Source organism: Natrix helvetica (assembly GCF_964273705.1).
Source record: "Natrix helvetica genome assembly, chromosome: 1".
Taxonomy (NCBI): domain Eukaryota; kingdom Metazoa; phylum Chordata; class Lepidosauria; order Squamata; family Natricidae; genus Natrix; species Natrix helvetica.
The window spans coordinates 66,033,326-66,052,816 of record NC_138548.1 but is presented as its reverse complement, the minus strand read 5'-3'; the positions used below and the strand labels follow the sequence as shown (position 1 = coordinate 66,052,816).

Below are 19,491 nucleotides of genomic sequence, written 5' to 3'. Positions count from 1 at the left end.
AGCAAGCAGGGCAGGCGAAGGTCAGGATGCAAGGAGAACTTGGGTCATTGTGGCCGCAGGCAATCAGGTGGTGGGACGGAGAGGGTGGGGCTGGTGGGCTTGCTGCTTCCTGCACCTGCAAAATAATAAGCCCTTCCCCTTTAATAAGCCCAAGGCCATATTTCGTGGGTCAAAATAATATAAGACCCTGTCTTATTTTCGGGGAAACACGGTAATATTTTATATTATATAAGATTTCTCTATCTGTTAGAACTTTGGAGACCACAACCTGCCCTACTTTAATTAGTGACCATTTATTAATTACATGATACCTATATTGTACCATCAAATATTTTTTTATGAAAATAATCCACAGAAAGGATTAAATTTATATTCTGTTGTAGTTTTGACTGTTAAACCAGATTGAACAAAGTCACTGTGTATTCCTTAAATTGTCCCTTAAAATATGAAATATCTCTTGAGTATAATGTATCAGGTGACTAAACTAAATTGTGATTCAGTTGCATCTCGATTATTTATTTATTTATTTATTTATTTATTTATTTATTTATTTATTTATTTATTTATTTATTTATTTATTTATTTATTTATTTATTAGACTTCTTTGGCTACCATACCCAGAGACTATGGGTGGCAGACAAAAAGATAACAAATACAGCCCCCAAATACAAACTAATACATTAAAAACCAATTAAAACAATAAAATGGCAACCAGACTAAAATATAATGCAACTCAAGCAATTGAGTATCATTCAGTGATCCACATCTAAAAGTCTCAGAAAAGAGCTTCCTTTGTAAAGGCCTACAGGAAATGCACCAACAGGACTGGAGGAGAGATTCCAAAGTCAGGGACCACCACTGGGAAAGGATTCTCGGTTGGGGACCTTGCAGTAAGTCCTCCCTGTTAGAGCATATGGGATGGCCAAATGCCCTAGATAGCAAGCAGTGTCACAATAACCCAATCCTATGCCTTGTGGGACTTTATAAATGATCATCAGTATCTTGCATTGTACCCAGAAGGTTATTTTAAATCAGCATAGCTCACAGAATAGTGTTGTCACATTGGCATAGCAAGAAATGCCCATAACTACTCAAACTACTGCATTCTGGATCATATGAAACTTCTGGATGGTCTTCAAGAATCTCCCAAGTACAATGTATTGCAATAATTCAGTTGGGGTGAGTAAGGTGTGAGTAGCCATGAGTAGAAACAGTAACAATAACAGATGCAATTAGCACAGAAGACAAAGTTGTCCTGTAGGAGCTGTAAGTCCAGTAAGATTTCTAAATTGTGCACTGAATTCAAATGGGGCCGTGCACTTTGCTCAGAGTCAAGGATGAAAGTGTCTGGTTCCTGGATCCATGGAGGCAAAAACCTACAAATACTCGATTCTCAAAGGGTTGAGTCAAAGTCTATTCTATTTACATCCAGACCCCACACAGGTCCCAAACACTGGAACAAACCTTCATGAATATTTAAAAGAGGTAATAATAGAACCTAATGGCACTATGCAAAGCAGAGATATAGGGGTTGACTGTTCTCGTCCTCAATCAATATCAATTGACCCCAAAGGATAATGAAGGACAGTTGTCTCAAACCCAAAAGCTGGTCTATAAGAGATCACGAATGTCCCACCTCAGATTATCCACAAGTTGAATCAAAATTCTCTCCATACAGTATCCTAACCTAAAACCTGACTTAAAGGAGTACAGATATTCTGGTTTTTCCAAGATCCTTAAGAACTATAGGTCAACAGCCTTTTCAACAACCTTTCCAAGAAGGTGGGATACTGGATGAAAATAATTCATATCTATAATATAAAGATAAATGTAACATATGTGCTAGTCGTTCTTGATTCTAGGGGGTGGTGTTCATCTTTGTTACAAAGCCAAAGAGCCAGCGCTGTCTAAAGATATCTCCGTGGTCATGTGGCTGGCATGACTAAACGCCAAAGGCGCATGGAACACTGTTACCTTCCCACCAAAGGTGGTTCCTATTTTTCTACTTGCAGTTTCACATGCTTTCGAACGGCTAGGTTGGCAGAAGCTGGGACAAGTAACGGGAGCATACTCCATTATGCTGCGCTAGGGATTCGAACTGCTGAACTGCCGACCTTTCTGATTGTCAAGCTCAGTGTCTTAGCCAGTGAGCCACCGTGTCCCTTTGTGAGACATACTTTGTATCAAACCAAGATTTAGTTCACTTATTGGTTTGTTATTTCATATCTATAGGATCCAGTAATAGTTTATTGAAAAAGGAATAGACTACTGCTTCTTTCAAACTCGGCAGAACCATTCTATTTCTCAAGGAGACATTTACTATCTCATGGATACCCCATCCCTGATCTCTGGAGGCTTTAACCAACTAAGAGAGGCTTGGCTCTAAAACACACCTATTCATTTCCTCAGAATTAATGGGATTAAACTCATCTAGGTAGCATAGGACCAAACCCCAGTCAGGACGGAATCTACAGCCCCTAGGGAATGGGTTGTACTAAACAGGGCCACCAGATGACATTTGGATTGAATAAGTGTGGAGAAATAAATTCTTATTGCCACAAGGCAGGCTTCAATAAAGGTTCTAACCTGTGTCTGATCTGCTTTGACAGAGACAATATGTCAAAACCATCAGTTTTGAAAGGTATTTAGATCCTCTTGGACACATGTTCCTATGTTTCCTAAGATCTCCATTATTGTGCAATCCTTGCAAGGCAACATATTAAAGCTACAATCCTGATTTGTCTTGTCTGTGTTATCACACCAAATTTTAGTATATAATAATTACCCCATGTTAATGGTGGGGAGATGTCTGCAGTGTAATACACTGCTTATAATGACAGTGTTTAAAGGGAATATTTAAAGTTTCCTATTTTTGCAAAAAAAAAATGATCCTGAAATTTTTCTGGCAGCCATAAAGGCATAATTACATTTCACTAAGAGCTATTTAATTTTGAAATTATTATTCCTATCACCGCAGGATTTTTCTATAGTCATCCTGTCTCTTTTGCAATCCAGAAAAATTGAGATTCCTAATCCTTCCATTTTTCCACATTAAAGAAAATGATTGCTGAATTGCTGTATGTATATGGGTTCATGAAAGAAGAGGAACATTCCCAAAGGAGTTGTAGTTTTGAGCATCTTCAGTGGCAGGTTTGATTATGAAAGTGTCAGGATTAATGATCCTATAAATTATACATTTGAAGGCTTCCTTCCTCATGCTGTCTGCATAAACGAGTGCTTCAGTTTAAGCTTCAGAACAAAGTAGCCTACCAACAAAAAGGTTGTTACTTATTATGTGGAAATTCCATTAGGAAAACTGTGGAGAAAAGTTCAGCCGTCCACAAAAGAGAACTGAGCAGTTACATAGGTGGGTCATTTAAATCTCTTGAGTATCTCCACTGGATGAATCGGTCTGATAGTAGCATCTACCAAACTTGTATTGTGAGTGCCATAAAATATGAACCCCTGATTGTTATATACTGTCTGAAATACATATTGTATTTAAAAGAATCCTGAAAGTTTGTAGCTTTTAAAATTAGATGTCATGTGATCGACATGAACAACAGAGATCAGAAGTTATCTTTTTATATCAAATTCCAACTGCAAATTTAAGCAGCTGGTCAGAATATTGTAAGACAAATAAAATAGAAAACATGGCTCTTCTATGCCATCTTTATGGTGATCTTTTCGGTTAAAGAAGAATACCAGTGATCGCACATATTGCACTTTGGGAGATATTGCATATCTCCCAAAGTGCTTTTCAAAAGGCAAACTGAAGAAATTTATTGGATAAGAAGGGAAACATTTTCAAGGAAAAAAATAAAGCCTAGTTGCCTTTTGAAATGCACCTTTGGGACAACCACGATCTGGATGATTGAGAATCTCCGTAGACATTGGAATGGATCCTAAAGAGCAGTTATTGCATGGAACATCCTTTAATTCAACTTGATAATGTTCAGTTGTTTCCTTTCTAAACAGTTCCATGTCTAATTATTATATTCTGAATTTTTTTCTTGAAATAATAGTTTTAGCTGGGTATGCAATTTTGGCTTTTTTGTTAAATAATTCAACATTTTCCTCTAAACTTTTGTTATGGAACTTCAAAGGAGAGGTGAGATTGCCATTATGTACAGAAAAAAAAACAGTTGATGGAAAAGAAGAAGACGGAGACAGGAGATAATGGTTGGCTGGAAAAGGAGGAGGAGGAAGAGACAGGAGATAATGGTTGGCTAAAAGTAGGGTTTGTCATGGGAACAGCTTTCCTGCACCGAGTAATTGAAGCAAAGAAACAATTTTTTAAAAAGAAATAATGCTAGCATTTCTTGGCACTTCAGACCACTCTAGCTTAGATTCATGTCTGTAGAAAGGCTAAGTAATAGAAAAAGAAATATCAGACTAGAAAATCAGGGGAACGTATAAAAAGGAGATTTCACTGTAGGTTCAAAAGAATCAGTTGATAATCAAATTCAGAGTGATATGAGAAATTTGTAATGGGAGACACGCATTCAAATTAAATACCTTAACTCTAATACTTTCCTGCCTTTAAAGTATTCAAGTATTCAATGCAGCCATGGCTGCATTCATGGAACTTGTAGCTTGATACATCTAAAGGATACCAGCCCAAGGAAACCAACTCATAAGCAGTAATATCAGGTACACTTTGAACAGGAATAAAAGGAGAAGATTCTAATTTGAAGATACTCATCAGATCTTAGATCTCCTGAGAGGGGTCCCTAGTCTTTTAATAGTATCCTCAGGTGCAACAAGTAGGACTAGTATTCATAATGGTAACATTAATAACATTAACTCAATATTTTCTATGTAATATCTTTGTAGGGAATGGCTTAAATCCTTTATATGATGAAGAAAAAGTATTCCACTTTAAGGAAAAATAAACAATCATCAATGATCTTTTCAAAATTGTCAAGCATTTCTATTTCCTACAAAGCAGGCTCTTTGGTCTCCATTTTTTTAAAAAAAATATTTTGACTTAAGTTTCAAAACATTGGGGAGGGGGAGGAAGGGGAATCTTGAAAACTCCATCATAAAAACACATATTTTAAAGGTTGAAGGCTCTAAAATTTGAGGTTATGTGAATATGTGGCTACATGGTACATAGTCTTTCACTTGAAATGATGATCATTTGTTAACTTTGAAATTGTAATTTTGTCTTGGCCTTTTATTCTTTCCCTTATTCTAAATGAGAGCTGAAGGCAGGCAGAAATACAGGGTAATTGATTTAACAGCCTAAGACAAGTACAAGAAAATAGGAAGTTTGGTCTCAATGCTTGACTTGATCTGAGGGAGCTTTTTCCCAACCTTACCTCAGCACCTTGGGCCAACGAAGTGGCCTTTAAGCCTGAACGAGCATGACTTTTTTTTCTAACATAAAGCTTCAGTATTCAGCTTTTCAAACTGTTCTGTAGCATTGGAAGTAGAATTATATTGACAAGGTTAGAATTCATCTCCTGGAGGGGGCTACTATGGTATACTTTAAGTGCTAATATAACAGTTATGTGGTTGTACCTTAATAATAGCCCCAGCTTGCCTAATGAGAATGCTGAAAGCAAACAGTACTCAGTGAGATTTTATTATGACTGAAGTGACTGCAATTTGAGGCAAATTATCCCTATTTTTGTTCTGATATCAAGCACAAGCATGCTAAAGAAATTGCTGTAAGTTTTGATGGGGAATTAGACTTAACGATTGTTAATATAGATGTAAGTGCATTTTTTCATGTAAACAGCTCACAAGGGTCAAGCAACAGAGACTTTTTTTGTGTGATGCTGAAAATGATTGTCAATAATTTTGTGAGCAAATTTTGAAATAAAGTGCCTGTAACCTGTCATTATTCCTTCCTCTTGAAGTCACGACAGAGTGGCTGAAAATTTAGCCTGTAAATTGAAGGCAGAGAGAATGTTATGGCCTTATCGACTTCAGATAAAATTACTATTTTAACTTGTAATTATTTTTCCATTCAAAGGTCAGCCAGCATATAATATTTACTATTTCGAACTGCAGTGTAAGCAAATTGCTAGGAAAAAAGTTGTTACCAGTAGAGATCCAGGCAAAGAAAACTACAGTCACTAATACTAGCATTGCTTATTATGTGGTTTATTAGGAAATGGGAGGACTATTTTGAAACAAAATACTTCAATGAAATATACAGAACTGTTTATTTAAATGAAGCTCCATTGTTGGTAGAGTTGTTAAAAAACCTATTTGCTTAAATCCTGAAGATGTTTACTAAAGATTGTAATTAAAAAGACAAAAAGTATTACAAACTTTAAAAAAAGAAAAATTAGAAAGTGCAGAAAAGAAAAAGAAAAAAAATATGGTAAATAAAAAAAGAAATATAGAAAGCAATAACAAGAATAAACAATGTTTGTGACCTCCTCTTAAAAATTTTTCTCATATGTCATTTTTTTTATCTGTAAACAACTAATTAAAGCCTGTTCAGTCTGATCAGCAAAATGTCATTTAAGGGTTACCAGAAATAACGTACCTATTTTAAACTTGATCAAATAAGCCTGTTTTATATCAGCAATAACAATAGCTATTGGAAACAGTTTACAGAGGTAGCATATTGCCTCCAACAGTCTGGGTCAGGGGTGGGTTTCAGCCGATGTTACTGCTGGTTCGCTTGTGCACATGCTGGATGTGCGTTGTGCGTGCATACACAGTTCAATGGAAATTGTTTTGCCCATGCGCAGAACTAAAAAAAGAGATGGTGGCGACTGGGGAATCAATTCAGGGGCATGGCCAGCCTGGGTGGCTGCCGGTTCTGCGACTCAGGCCAGCATACCACTACCTGTTTGGCTGAACCAGTAGGAACTCACCTCTGGTCTGGGTCTCCATTTTAGCAACCTTGGAGGAATGGAAGGCTGAATCAACCTTGAGCCAATCAAGATCGAACTCCTGGCAGTGGGCAGAGTTGGCCTGCAATGTTGCATTCTAACCAATGGCTCTCTGTATTTCCATTTTAAGAATCTGGATCTTTAATTCCTTTGAAATGATCATTGTGTAAATTAGCATGTGTGGGGGGGGAGGGGTGTTCCAGAATTGCCAGCCATCTATTCAACCAATCCACTGATGGCTGATCCTTGGTTTAGAAAATGTACATATTTACAAATGAACTTTTCATAATAAAAGAGAAATGAAAATCTGGCTCCAGTCAGGTGCTATACATTAAAATGTCAATTCGATGTGGAACACAATCAGAGCATAGGAAGGCAAGAATTATAATTAGGGGAAAGGACAATCATGGGATCAGAAGGCAATCAGTGACATTCACAAGAGGTGGATGTTGAGGGGGGGGCTGTTCCACCTTCTCTGCTATAGATATGCAGAGCCCAAGTTGTGTAATGTATAGGAGTGGGAGCATCTGTCGAATAATGACCTAGAAGTTATTTATTTCTCCCTTCTCACAAAGTTTAATGATTAAGGTATCAGCTGGTTTATTATCCAATGTAGCATCTTTTTCCATATAATTCTTATAGCCTATCATTTATAAATTCACTTTTATTTTTGGTCTTATCAAGTAAAACTTGTTCCTCTTCAATAATATCTTTTAAACACATTCTACAGAGAGTCCTCGACTTACAACAGTTTATTTAGTGGCAGTTAAAAGTTACAATGGCACCGAAAAAAGTGACTTATGGCCGTTTTTCACACAACATACCCATGGTCACATGACAGCATACCCATGGTCACGTGATCAAAACTCTGCTGCTTGGCAACTGACTCATATTTTTGAAATTTGCAGTGTCCCAGGATCAAGTGATCACCTTTTCTTACTTTCTGGCAAGCATTTACTGTACATCCATGTTACAAATTTAAAAGCTGCAGAGATTCACTTAACAACTGTGACAAATAAGGTTGGTAAAATGGGGCAAATTTCACTTAACAACTGTCTCCCTTAACTAAAATTTTGGACTCAATTGTGATCATAAGTCAAGGACTGCATGTATCTCTAATGGCAGACATTCTTAACATTAATTTGTGCATCCATTGTTTGAAAAATACCATCAAACGTTAAAATATTTTGCTCCATTCTGTATTAATAAGTCAAATTAAGTATTTTTTTAAAAATTGTAGTCTTTATAGTTTGTTCTGGTTCCATTTAGTATCCAACCCTCAAAGTTCCCGCCTATGGTGTATTTTTAAGAGAAATCAAAACAAAACCAATTGCCCACAGTAAGGGTTCCTATAATTAATTCCCATACCTTATTTCAAATCCATCTGGACCTCATAGTCCATTTGTAATTTTCTAAATTAAAGTTCTAATCACTATCTTCCTTTTCATTGGGGGAAAAAAAAATCCTTAAAATATTTAAAACATATTTCACTAAGGATTGAAAGAAACTCATCTGGTCTGCTCAAAAATTTCTAATAGATGAAAATCAGTTAATAAGCAACTTTTGAAACCTATTAGAAAAGAAAGTATGTGAACCCAGTATCCATAAAGGTGCTGATGACTAAAACTGGCTTTCCCTCATCTTCGGTTGATGTAATCCTTCCAGTTACTACTGTCTTGCAGCCTTCTTGAAATCTGCCATCAATATGTGGAGCCCAGTCTTTCAGTTCCCATGAGGAGCAAGAGGAACTGTCAGGAGTATTTGTGGGCAATCTTATGTCCTCTCCTTGTCTAAACAGGAATGACCTATTCATTTCAGTGACAACGGCACTGAAAAAAATTGACATGACCATTTTTCATATGACCTTTGTAGCAGCCCCATGATCATGTGATCGGAATTCAGATGCTTGGCAACTGGTTCACACTTATGACCATCGTTGTGTCCCAAGAGCATGTGATCCTCTTTTACAAACCTTTGACAAGCAAAATCAATGGGGGAGCCAGATTCCCTTAAGAACCGTGTTACTAATTTATCAACTGCAATGATTCTCTTAACAACGATGGTGAGAAAGGTTGTAAAATGGCGCAGAACTCATTTAACACATTTCTCATTTCACAACCAAAAGTTGTAAGTTGAGGACTATCTGTACTTTTAGCAGAGTCATCCTCGGTTCACCATTTCTTCCCTGGATTTTTTTTTTATCTTTTTAGTTGTAGTGTGTATTAAAAAAAAAACTTTTAATCTTTTCTTCAATGGTTCTACGTTAGGCCAGTCTACTTTTTGTAATATCTCTTCTGGGCAATCTAATGTAATGATTTGATATTAGGTCAAATCATGTTAATGTCTATATCATTAGATTTATAGCACATTAATTATGAATTGCAAGTGTACAATGAACTGGGAATTAACTATTAAATTGAGAGAAATGAAATATAGCAGGCATAGATGCGGATAAGCACTTTAATAGTAATTGCTATCCATGAAATAATTACAGAGACATCCCTCCCCTAAATTACTCACTGGATTAATACATTGTTATTATTTTTAATGTCCCCATTTGTGTCAAAGAAGACATTGTTGAAAATCTTGATGACATATAAATAAGCTGTTTTCTATTGAAATTGTGTCTGAGATTTCTTTAAGAGATTTGGTTTTTTAAAATGCATTTCTGATAGGATCAAATCCAATAATTTATATCAAAACAACAGCACATAGTTTGCTTATTAGCTATAAATAATTGTTGATAATTAGCATGGTCACTCTTGTAACATGTTATATATTGGGACAATGACACAACTAAGCCAATGTTTTTGAAAATGCAAGGAATTATTTCCAAGGGTGAAAAGAAGTGCTAATGTGGATGCCCACCAAACATTTATTTTTAGAAATTCTGATATTAAGTCTTTGCTAGAAGCTTTGCTGTTTCAACTGAAGTACGAATATTTGGATTTCTAGGAGTGAAACTGAGGGCCATTCAGAAAGGAGATTACCGGTATCTATTAACGAGTATATAGATCATCACCTAGATGTATCTTGAGTAAGTCATGGAATATTTGTCCCAATAATTGGTAATTAGCATGTTAACATTAGTAGAATTAAATCTAGCAGGGAACTGAGTGACTGGATATCAAAACATGCAACTATCTTCACATAACAAAGTTTGTTGGAACATGGCCCAATTCTGTAACATGTAACTTTTTAGTGAATGGAGGGTTTCACTTGAAGAATTATTGTTGTAGCTATGGACATTTTTAATAAGCTAGGCATACCTTTAAAAACTGTGAGACATACTTTGTATCAAACCAAGATTTAGTTCACTTATTGGGATGTTAAGAAAAAGGAGTATGATCAGGATGTAAGTACTCCAGCAAAGTTGATGAATTACTCACATATAGAGATCGTTTCATGGGTGTCACTGGCTGCGTTTGAAGCCTGTTTTCAGAAATAGCCATCAGACATTTTTTTTAAAATGATTTGAGACCATAGATAGCTTATTAGATCATACAGGCCTGAGTTGCATATCAGTAGAAGTGGAACCTTTGTGAAATCAAAGAACCTCATTAATGGCAGATGTCTTCTAAATATGAAATCATAAAGTGGCCAGAGTAGTCTACAAGTATTGGGTTGGATAGTTTAAAGTAGTATTCTACAATGTTTCAAGACAAAAGATGCATTATGGGGATAGAGATTAATGGTCATTTGAAAAGAGAGCACATATGACAGGTGTTGAGACATTTGTATATACTGAAACCAGGAAATCAGGTAACAGGGAACTCGCAGGGAACAAGGGACACATGTGATAATTTTTGTCCATGGGTTTATCTGTCATTTTAGGGTGGGTCTCTGAGATAGAGAAGCTAAGATAGAGAAATAGAAGTCTGCACAGAGATGGCCGCCATAACAATCTCAGCTATTTAGTGATAGCTACTGGAAAGCAAGTGATAGACTAAAGAGGTATTCCATCTGCCATTGACAGGATGGCAGAGATGCATGGCACTGGGGAAGAAGATGTGTGGCTCTTGATAAATCATAGTTAGGAAAAGCTAGGTTGTCTTCTTGATTGCTGTTTAAAACAAGTCCCCCTTTGAATTTATCAGAAGACAGTTTTGGGTCTTCTGGACAATAATTGTGAAGCCATTGGGAAGCAAGCTAGCTAACTCTATAACTGAAGAACAAAAACTTGACCATTCCTGGGTAGCAAGACAAAAGAGTTCTGTATTTAAGAGTATATAGAAGGGAACAGAAGGGAATTAATTCATCCTGGCAGGGATTCTGTTTTTGTCTTCCTAGGTCAGCCTCTCTGGGATAGAAGCCAAGCTCTTATCTGTATCTTTTCCTCTAGTTCTTCTCCTAGCAGTGAGCCCAACATAAGTAGACACTAATAAAGGCTTATCGCACAGTTCTTTGGAAACTTAGCTAGGAGAAATTTGAAGAGAAGCCAGGTAGTTTCCCATTTTCATGAGCATAGATGGGATTATGCAGGTATTAAATGTAAATATGTCTCTGGAGTTTGGAAGAAATTTCATCTTTATAAACCCACTGGACAAATTGGGATACACAGCAACTAGTGCAAATACATTTCTGATTTTGCTTTTTTTTTTAAGAAAAGCCACATTTGAATATATGTGTTGCATTATATTGGATAATGAGAATAATTTGAGTTGTAAATCTATCATGACACAACTTAATTTATCTCAGTGGAGTGAATTCAGCTTAATTTCAGTGGAGTGAATTTCTTATCTACTGGAATGCCTCTTGGGGAATATTCTAAAAGATATAGAAAAGAGTTCAATTTTGCTGGAGAAACTATGTCATCAATAAAATGCTGATATGCCATGAATTCAGGTCTGAAATGCAGAGTATTACATGCACTGTAATTTTTTTACTTACTTTGTTGATTCAGCAAAAACATTTCTTGCAGAGACAGAGAGAGGCAGGCAGATCCTATCCATTTTTATTTTCTGCTTTTACCTTTACTTTATAAACTGTAAACTCTTATAAATAACCAGAAGTTCAAAGTGGTTGTTTAAGAAAAGTAAATCTTTTACACTTACTAACATGCAGTCTGAGTCTGGAACCTATCATCAATTCTTAATTGTGTCTAGGCTACTTCTTCTGCTTCTCCTCTTCTTTTCTCTTTGGATTTAGAAAAGTATTCAAGATAAAAACAAAACCAATCACAACATATAAGAAATTAGTCAGCAAATTAAAAGCTTAACTAAACAAATATAACATTATTTTAAAAAAGAAACAAGTGCAGGAGATAAGACCAACTATGCCCCCCCCCCCCAAAAAAAAATCAACCGGAGAGTTTCTTTGGTAATACTGCTGTGGGAACAGTTGAAATGAATTCTAGACCAGTTCTAGTAATCAGCACTCAGATCAGCATAGATTAATTCCAAGGTATTTTAGACCAACAATCAAGTAAGCAATACCCCTAATCAAGAAACTGCCAAATAGCCATCAGTAAATAGCCCAACCAAAGAATCCCCAAGACTGCCCCCATTCTGCCCACAGACAGGCAAACACCAGAATATCAACTAGCAAGCAGCACTGATGATGTTACCTAGTTAGGGTGATGAAATTGCTGCAAGAAAACAAGCAAGCTCAGAGACCACCAAGGACCTCTTATTTTAATCTTAAACTCCTTTATTAGTTCTAGAGCAGTTAGGAAATGAAAAAGAAGCATACTATATGAATAGCAAACCACTCTGGGAGGAAGAACTGAAATAAGCATCAAGCATAAGTTATCAAGAGCCAGTGAAATCAAAGTGATTTTGATTTTGAAATAAGCATCAAGCATAAGTTATCAAGAGCCAGTGAAATCAAAGTGATTTTGGAACAAGAAAAATCCCACCACAGCTGGCTGAATCAACACCCTGGGAAGATAAACACAAAGGAATTTCTGCTGTGGTGATTTAGGAAACAGGAAATAGTTTTTATGTCCCTGTGCTACTATTCTGTGAAGAGGCTAAGTTACACCACCAGGATCTTGCATAAATTCTATTCTGCAGCCCTAGATTTACAACCGTGGATCAATAATAAGTGTCCCCAGATAACTGCAATCACTTTTTTCTAGAAACTCTATATTTTCAAGGAAAGTCATGGGCTTAGAAACAAGCAGCCTTAGTTAGGATGAAGATTGGCTTCCTACAAAGGTTAATAATATAGTTCTGTGTGTATGTTTTTTGCATTTCTGAAATTTTTTATTTGCTCTTTTGTTATAGGGGAGCAGAGGTCGACTCTAAGCCCCCTTATCTGTGGGGTGCCGCAGGGGTCGGTCCTCTCGCCGCTCCTGTTCAACACATATATGAAGCCGCTGGGTGAGATCATCCGTGGTTTTGGGGTGGGATATCATCTGTACGCTGATGATACTCAGCTGTACATTTCCACCCCGAACCACCCCAACGAAGCCGTCGAAGTGATGTCCCGGTGTGTGGAAGCCGTACGGGTCTGGATGGATGACAACTGACTCAGGCTCAACCCTTCCAAGACAGAGTGGCTGTGGCTGCCGGCCCCCCGGTTCAACCAGTTAATTCCATCTCTGGCCATCGGGGGCGTACAACTTGCCCCGGTGGAGCGGGCGCGCAATTTGGGAGTCCTCCTGGATGCCCGGCTGTCCATGGATGACCATGTGACGGCCGTGGCAAGGGGGGCGTTCCACCAGGTTCGCCTGGTGCGCCAATTGCGCCCCCTATTGGACCGGGATGCCTTGCGCACAGTCACTCATGCGCTGGTGACGTCTTGCCTGGACTACTGCAACGCTCTCTACATGGGGCTTCCCTTGAAATGCACTCGGAGACTACAGTTGGTCCAGAACGCGGCCGCGCGGGTAATAATGGGGAGTACAAGGTACTCCCATGTGACACCTTTCCTGCGCGAGCTGCACTGGCTACCTGTGGTCTACCGGGTGCGTTTCAAGGTCTTGATAACGATCTTTAAAGCGCTCCATGGCTCAGGACCTAGATACCTGCGGGATCGTATCCTGCCCCATACATCCCTGCGACCAATCCGCTCGCACAGAGAGGGACTCCTCCAGGTGCCGTCCGCCAGACAATGTCGGGGGCGGTGTCTAGGAGTAGAGCCTTCTCTGTAGCAGGCCCAGCCCTGTGGAATGACCTTCCCCCGGATATTAGGACTACCTCTGACCTCCGCGCCTTTCGGATAAAGCTCAAGACCCACCTATTCCAAATAGCTGGCCTGGCTCAACCATAGTTCGCTCACTCTGCTCCTGACGGGTTTTTTAATTTTAATTCTGGGGTTTTTAGATTTTACTGTGTTTTAATTGTCTCTATTTATCTGCCTCCCTTCTCCATGTCCATGTACATGTATTTGTTTATTGTGTATGTGTTGTCTATTTTATATTTTATGTGTTTTCTTGTACGCCGCCCCGAGTCCTTCGGGAGAGGGTGCGGCTAAGAAATAAATTTTATTATTATTATTATTATTATAATGAATAACATGAGACCATTTCTTGTATTGGCCAGCTGGTTGTATCCAATCTGGGTTTACAAAATGGTCCTCTCTGATTTGTTCTTCATTTGCACTTCTAGCCATCATAAGCTTTCTGTTTGTGATCTCTCTAACAATGTAACAAAAAGATATATCATTTAATATAGTCCACATTAAATTAGTGTCTATTGTGTTTTCCCGAAAATAAGATAGGGTCTTATTTTCTTTTGACCCCTGAAATAAGCATTTGGCCTTATTTTTGGGGAGATCTTATTATTTTTGAGGTGCAGGAGGCAGTGAGCGTGGTCACCTCATGGCTGCTGCTGTGTTGCAATATTTTGAGGGAGGGCTTATTTTAGTGCATGTGCTCAAAAGCCTGATTGGGCTTATTATCTAGAGAGATCCTATTTTCAGGGAAACAGGGTAAAAATAATGCTGAATTATTTTCTTCTTATGAAATACATTTTTGTCTCTTTCTCTTTTTTGATCTTATTTTGTTCAGCTATAATAAAATGTTATTTGACGTGTTTTTGTTTGATCTATACTATGAAATGCATAGCTTGCCAGTCCTTGTATGTTAAATCTTTATATTTTTTCCTCTATGTATGTGTTTATATGTGCATATACATATGCTGTGTATAGACCTTTAAACAATGATATTTTCTAATGTTTGTGTGGTCTGTTTATTTCCAGACAAAAGAGGAAGATATAAATAATGACATGCCTGCAATACATGGAGAACTAGTTGTGGCTGTGATACCTTTTCTTCCAAGAGCTGCTTCTATTGAGTGGCATGTCATTGCAGTAGTAGATGAACAACAACAGAGGCAGAAACTTACACAGATGAGGTCATTGGAAAACTGCCAAATTAGATGTGAAGCTATGCAGTCCTATCCAACATGTGCTACTGCTGTTACTATATCTTTAACTCTGACTTCATCATCAGCTTCTACAATCAATTTAGATGTAATCCTGCATGGTATGATGGAAATGTTTAAGCAAGTTGTGGAGAAGATGTCAAAATACGGTGACATAACTCCGTTAAGTTTTAGAATATTCTTCCAAACAAATATTGTCAAAAGGGAAGCACTGAAAGCAGGTAAGTCTTTCACATATGAATTTTAAGTACCCTGGGAAAATGTCAAATAATGAAGTGGTTTTGTCTTTGCTTTGCGTGGTCTAGTTAGGAATGTTCAAATAATCCAAGTCATTTCTTAAAGAACATCAAACAACAAAGAATTTAAATCCAAATGTTGAACTTGATTTTCTTAGTTCCAGAATTCAGTGCTAGGGTCCACACATCCCATTTAAACTGAACTTTTAAAGCCAAAAGTTTATATATATTTTTTCAAATTCTTCAAATAGCACATTTAACAACAGGTTTTTTTTAGATGTTGCTCAAATATAGTGTTTCAAACATTAAGACTGCGGCCCTGTCCAGGTTATTTTATGAGCTCTCTCAATATCTGCTTTCCTATCAGTGTTACTGGAAAAAAAAGTTAGCATCCTGCTGACATTTTCTGGATAGGTTTGTCTTGGGGGAAAGACTTTGCATGTACAATAATATTGTATTATCTTCCATGAGCCAGTATCCTTATGCAACAAGATTCTTGTTCAGTGGAATCCAAACCATGTATATATATCTATGATTGCATCATTTGCATTGAATATGGTTCAAATGATTTGCTGAGGACAGAGCTTAATGGGAGTAATATGTTACCACTATTGGTTTTATAGTATTTAAATAAGGTTTATGTAACTTTAAATTGTGATTAATAATATAGATACTTCTGTAATATCTTTAGGTGTTATAATTCATTTTACCTGTGCAATAATTAGACATCAAACTGCACTCATTCCATGCATTTGTCTTCAACAAAGAGGATTCAGCACAAATGTTAATGTATTGTTTCATCTGCGCACATGCAACATCTCATTAAACCATAACTGATTCTCATGGATTTGTGTGGAAAATAAAAAAGATAAAAATAATAGCATTATGACACACATATTAATTTTGAAGTAATTATAACTTCTGGTGGGTCAAACAACCTACTATATCAGTAGAATTTGTGTAAGTTAAGCAGCCTTTTCCAACTTGGCCTTCTTCCAGATGTGTGTACTTAAATTCTTAGTTTTCCCAGCTAGTCTGGACATTGCTGATCATTTTGGAAGTTGAAATCTGTATAATTGGAAAGCACCCATGCTGATGTAGACAGAATCCTTTAAAAATCTCAGTCTTTCAGAATACAATATATATCCAATACCATAAATAGTATGTTTTTGTCCAGAATGCAGCTTTGGAACTAAATTAGTCTATGACTGCAGACTTGGGAAATGCAGAATATATGTATGTAATTTAGCAAAAACCTACTAATTTATTTTTGAATATATGCTGGAAACCAGTATCGCTGTGGGAAACCCCTTGTACCCAGGTTCTGTGCAGATTTTTTTCTGCAATTTTCAGTGTCTTGTCTTTCAAATCTCTATAGAGCATTATGACTCTGTGGATATAGCTCAGGCACTGATATCTCCCAAATGTGCAAACATGAAAAAGAGATAGATGTAAAGCTCAACTATCCATATTAATTAACTGACATAAATGTTACCCCTCAAAGATTGTACCGTCCTATTTTTATATCTAACCTGCAGCATTATTCAGGGGGAATTCAAGTTGACGTTGCTTAATAGATTTAAAATATAAAAACAGGATGGAATAAACTTGTGACATGAAATGAACACAGCTAGTGCATGAAAGAAGGAATTAAGATATAACCTGACAGGCCATTATTTGTTGCACAATAGTTTGTTTTAAAAAACAAATAGAATATGCTTTTAGACTAAATTGTTTCTTCTCTTCTTCAGAGTCTTTGAAGGGGTTTAGAAGAATTCTTTAATTTGATTGAATTTGTGTTTACAGTAACTTTGGTCCAGTAATTTTATATATCCCAATCTTAGAAGCAGAAAATTTGGAGGAATATCTATATTCAGCATTGTCACTTAAAGCTCACATAATTCTGTATTAGCGACCAGAATAATTTTTATTGCAGGGGTAAAAAATTATTAAATAAACAAAGACACAAATAACACAGAGGGCCTTCTGCCAATTTTGCTTGGTTTACCAATCTATGATTGTTCCAGTAGAGTGATTAACTTGTTACAGTAGTGCATGCCTTGATAATCTTTCAGTATTGTAGAGTGTAGGGCTAGCCTTGGAGAAAACCAGCAAATGCAGTTGCCACTGTTCTGAGAGTTGGATTTATTGGCTACTTATATATATTTTTAAGTCAAACAAGTAAAGAAATTCCTTTCCATACCCTAACTTGTACATGTCTTACCTTTATCAAAAGTGAATTTGTATGGTTTGCTGGAAGGGAACATTAGAGGTTTTTGTAGAAATTCTGCCTTCACTTGTGTGCCTATGATGTTGGTGCCAAATTAAAACTTGTTTGTTTAGGCATTTAATAGTTTGATACCACATTTATACATAATCTGTTCTACTGTTCTGTTGTTTATTTTTTATAAGTGCACTTTATAATCCTATTGTGTTAGTCTTTTGTGATTAGCACATAGAGTGATTTAAAAGAAACAAAAATGTGTTTAACAGGTGGTCAAAAGCTATATCAGCCAAAGTCATTCATAGTAAAACAGGAAAATTCATATCAATTGTTCAATATGTGATTGGTAATCTCAGAACATCTTAAGAACATAACTAGTAGCTCTTTAGATGTTTGGTGTTGATCAGAAACAATTCCTGATTTTGCTGTCATAATTTAACAATGACAGCAAAATCTTATAAATCTTCTTGAGCCACTATTTTACCTGACTTTAGCTGGTTAATAAATAAGAACATTAGAGTACCGCACCATATTTGATCAGAATTATAGCACCTGACTCGATCTCATAGATAGAGCAAGAAACATGGGGCAAGTGAGACTAATATTTATAAGCAAAACATGTTTTTCTTAAATAGAGAGGTAACATTTCAAATCATGTTTACAGCATATTTAGTTTATCTATTGAAACCTTCCTTATGGCCAAAATATCTTCATTTATTAAAAGGTCTGTAGTTTACATTAGACTTATTTTAATGTAGGAATGAACAAATAAAGAAATATACAGTATCTTTATTTGTCCTTTGAACCAAATTCACCCTTGAAGAAGTTGATTGAATTCCAGCAGTCCAATCTTTTCACTGCATGTAGGAGCTAACAGACAGTAGATACGGAAGTTATTGAGGATGGAAGAAAAAAGAAATTATGTTGCAAATCTCAAATTAGTTGCTAATTAAAACCATGTATTTTCCCCTTTTTGTCAAAAAGAATCTCATAGTTTATTGAGCCAAAAATTAATAAATCAGAACAGGCCATTGCAGCTCATAAACACAACATCTAAAAATATGGATTCTCTGTGTTGCAACAGATTACATTTTAGCTAATGTTACTGATGTCAGAAAGGTAAAGATTTGTGCTCAAACAGGAGAAAGGTAGCTTTCTGTCAGCCAAAGATGAAATATAAAATTGTATTAAAGCAAGTGTGATCCTAATGGTGAACTTCTGTGTAACAATTCCACCTACCAAATGAGGGCATTATAGGCTTTGTGTTGAAAGCACAGGGTATGGTAAATTCTTGAGGATTAGATTAAGCTGACATATACATACACTTCATACGATATTTTAATGCCTCTAGAAGGCTTTAGCATAAATTATGACTATTTATTTCCATATTCTCATTTACAAGTTCATTAATATAAATCAAATGATTTCCCTATGCCAACCAGGCAAATTAGGTTATTTCTCAGCATGTGTACGTTCTCGCTATTAAGACTTTAGGAAGCCTTGTTCATACTCATTATACAAAAATATAGAAAGATATAAATTACTAATCCTATTCTTTGTAGAGAAATCAGCAGAATAGAAGGCAACGTGATGAAATACTTGCTTAATCTCTGGTGTAGTTTGTAACTCTGAACTGCTGTGAAATCTTCTATGGCACAAACTGTCTTAGAAGGAACATCGCAAACAGTTTCACAAACTGAAGCAGAAAACTTTAATCCTATCCATAGAGGGAATGTCACGTAATAAAAACATGACTAGATTCACAACTGAGGGTGGCTGCAGAAGTATTCCATGATTAGCAAAGATTTAACATTTGCCGTCTCAGCTGAATGAATTGATAGACA

General features: G+C 36.5%; 1 protein-coding gene across 1 annotated transcript in view; it reads left to right on the top strand.

Annotated features, from left to right (window-relative positions):
• Positions 1–19,491, top strand: part of DPH6 (diphthamine biosynthesis 6) — a 232,551-nt gene that overhangs the window by 171,083 nt on the left and 41,977 nt on the right. Inside the window, exon 14 of the mRNA XM_081939901.1 lies at positions 15,003–15,408. Within this exon, the coding sequence (XP_081796027.1) occupies positions 15,003–15,408 (406 nt within the window). The remainder of the gene's footprint in view (positions 1–15,002; positions 15,409–19,491) is intronic.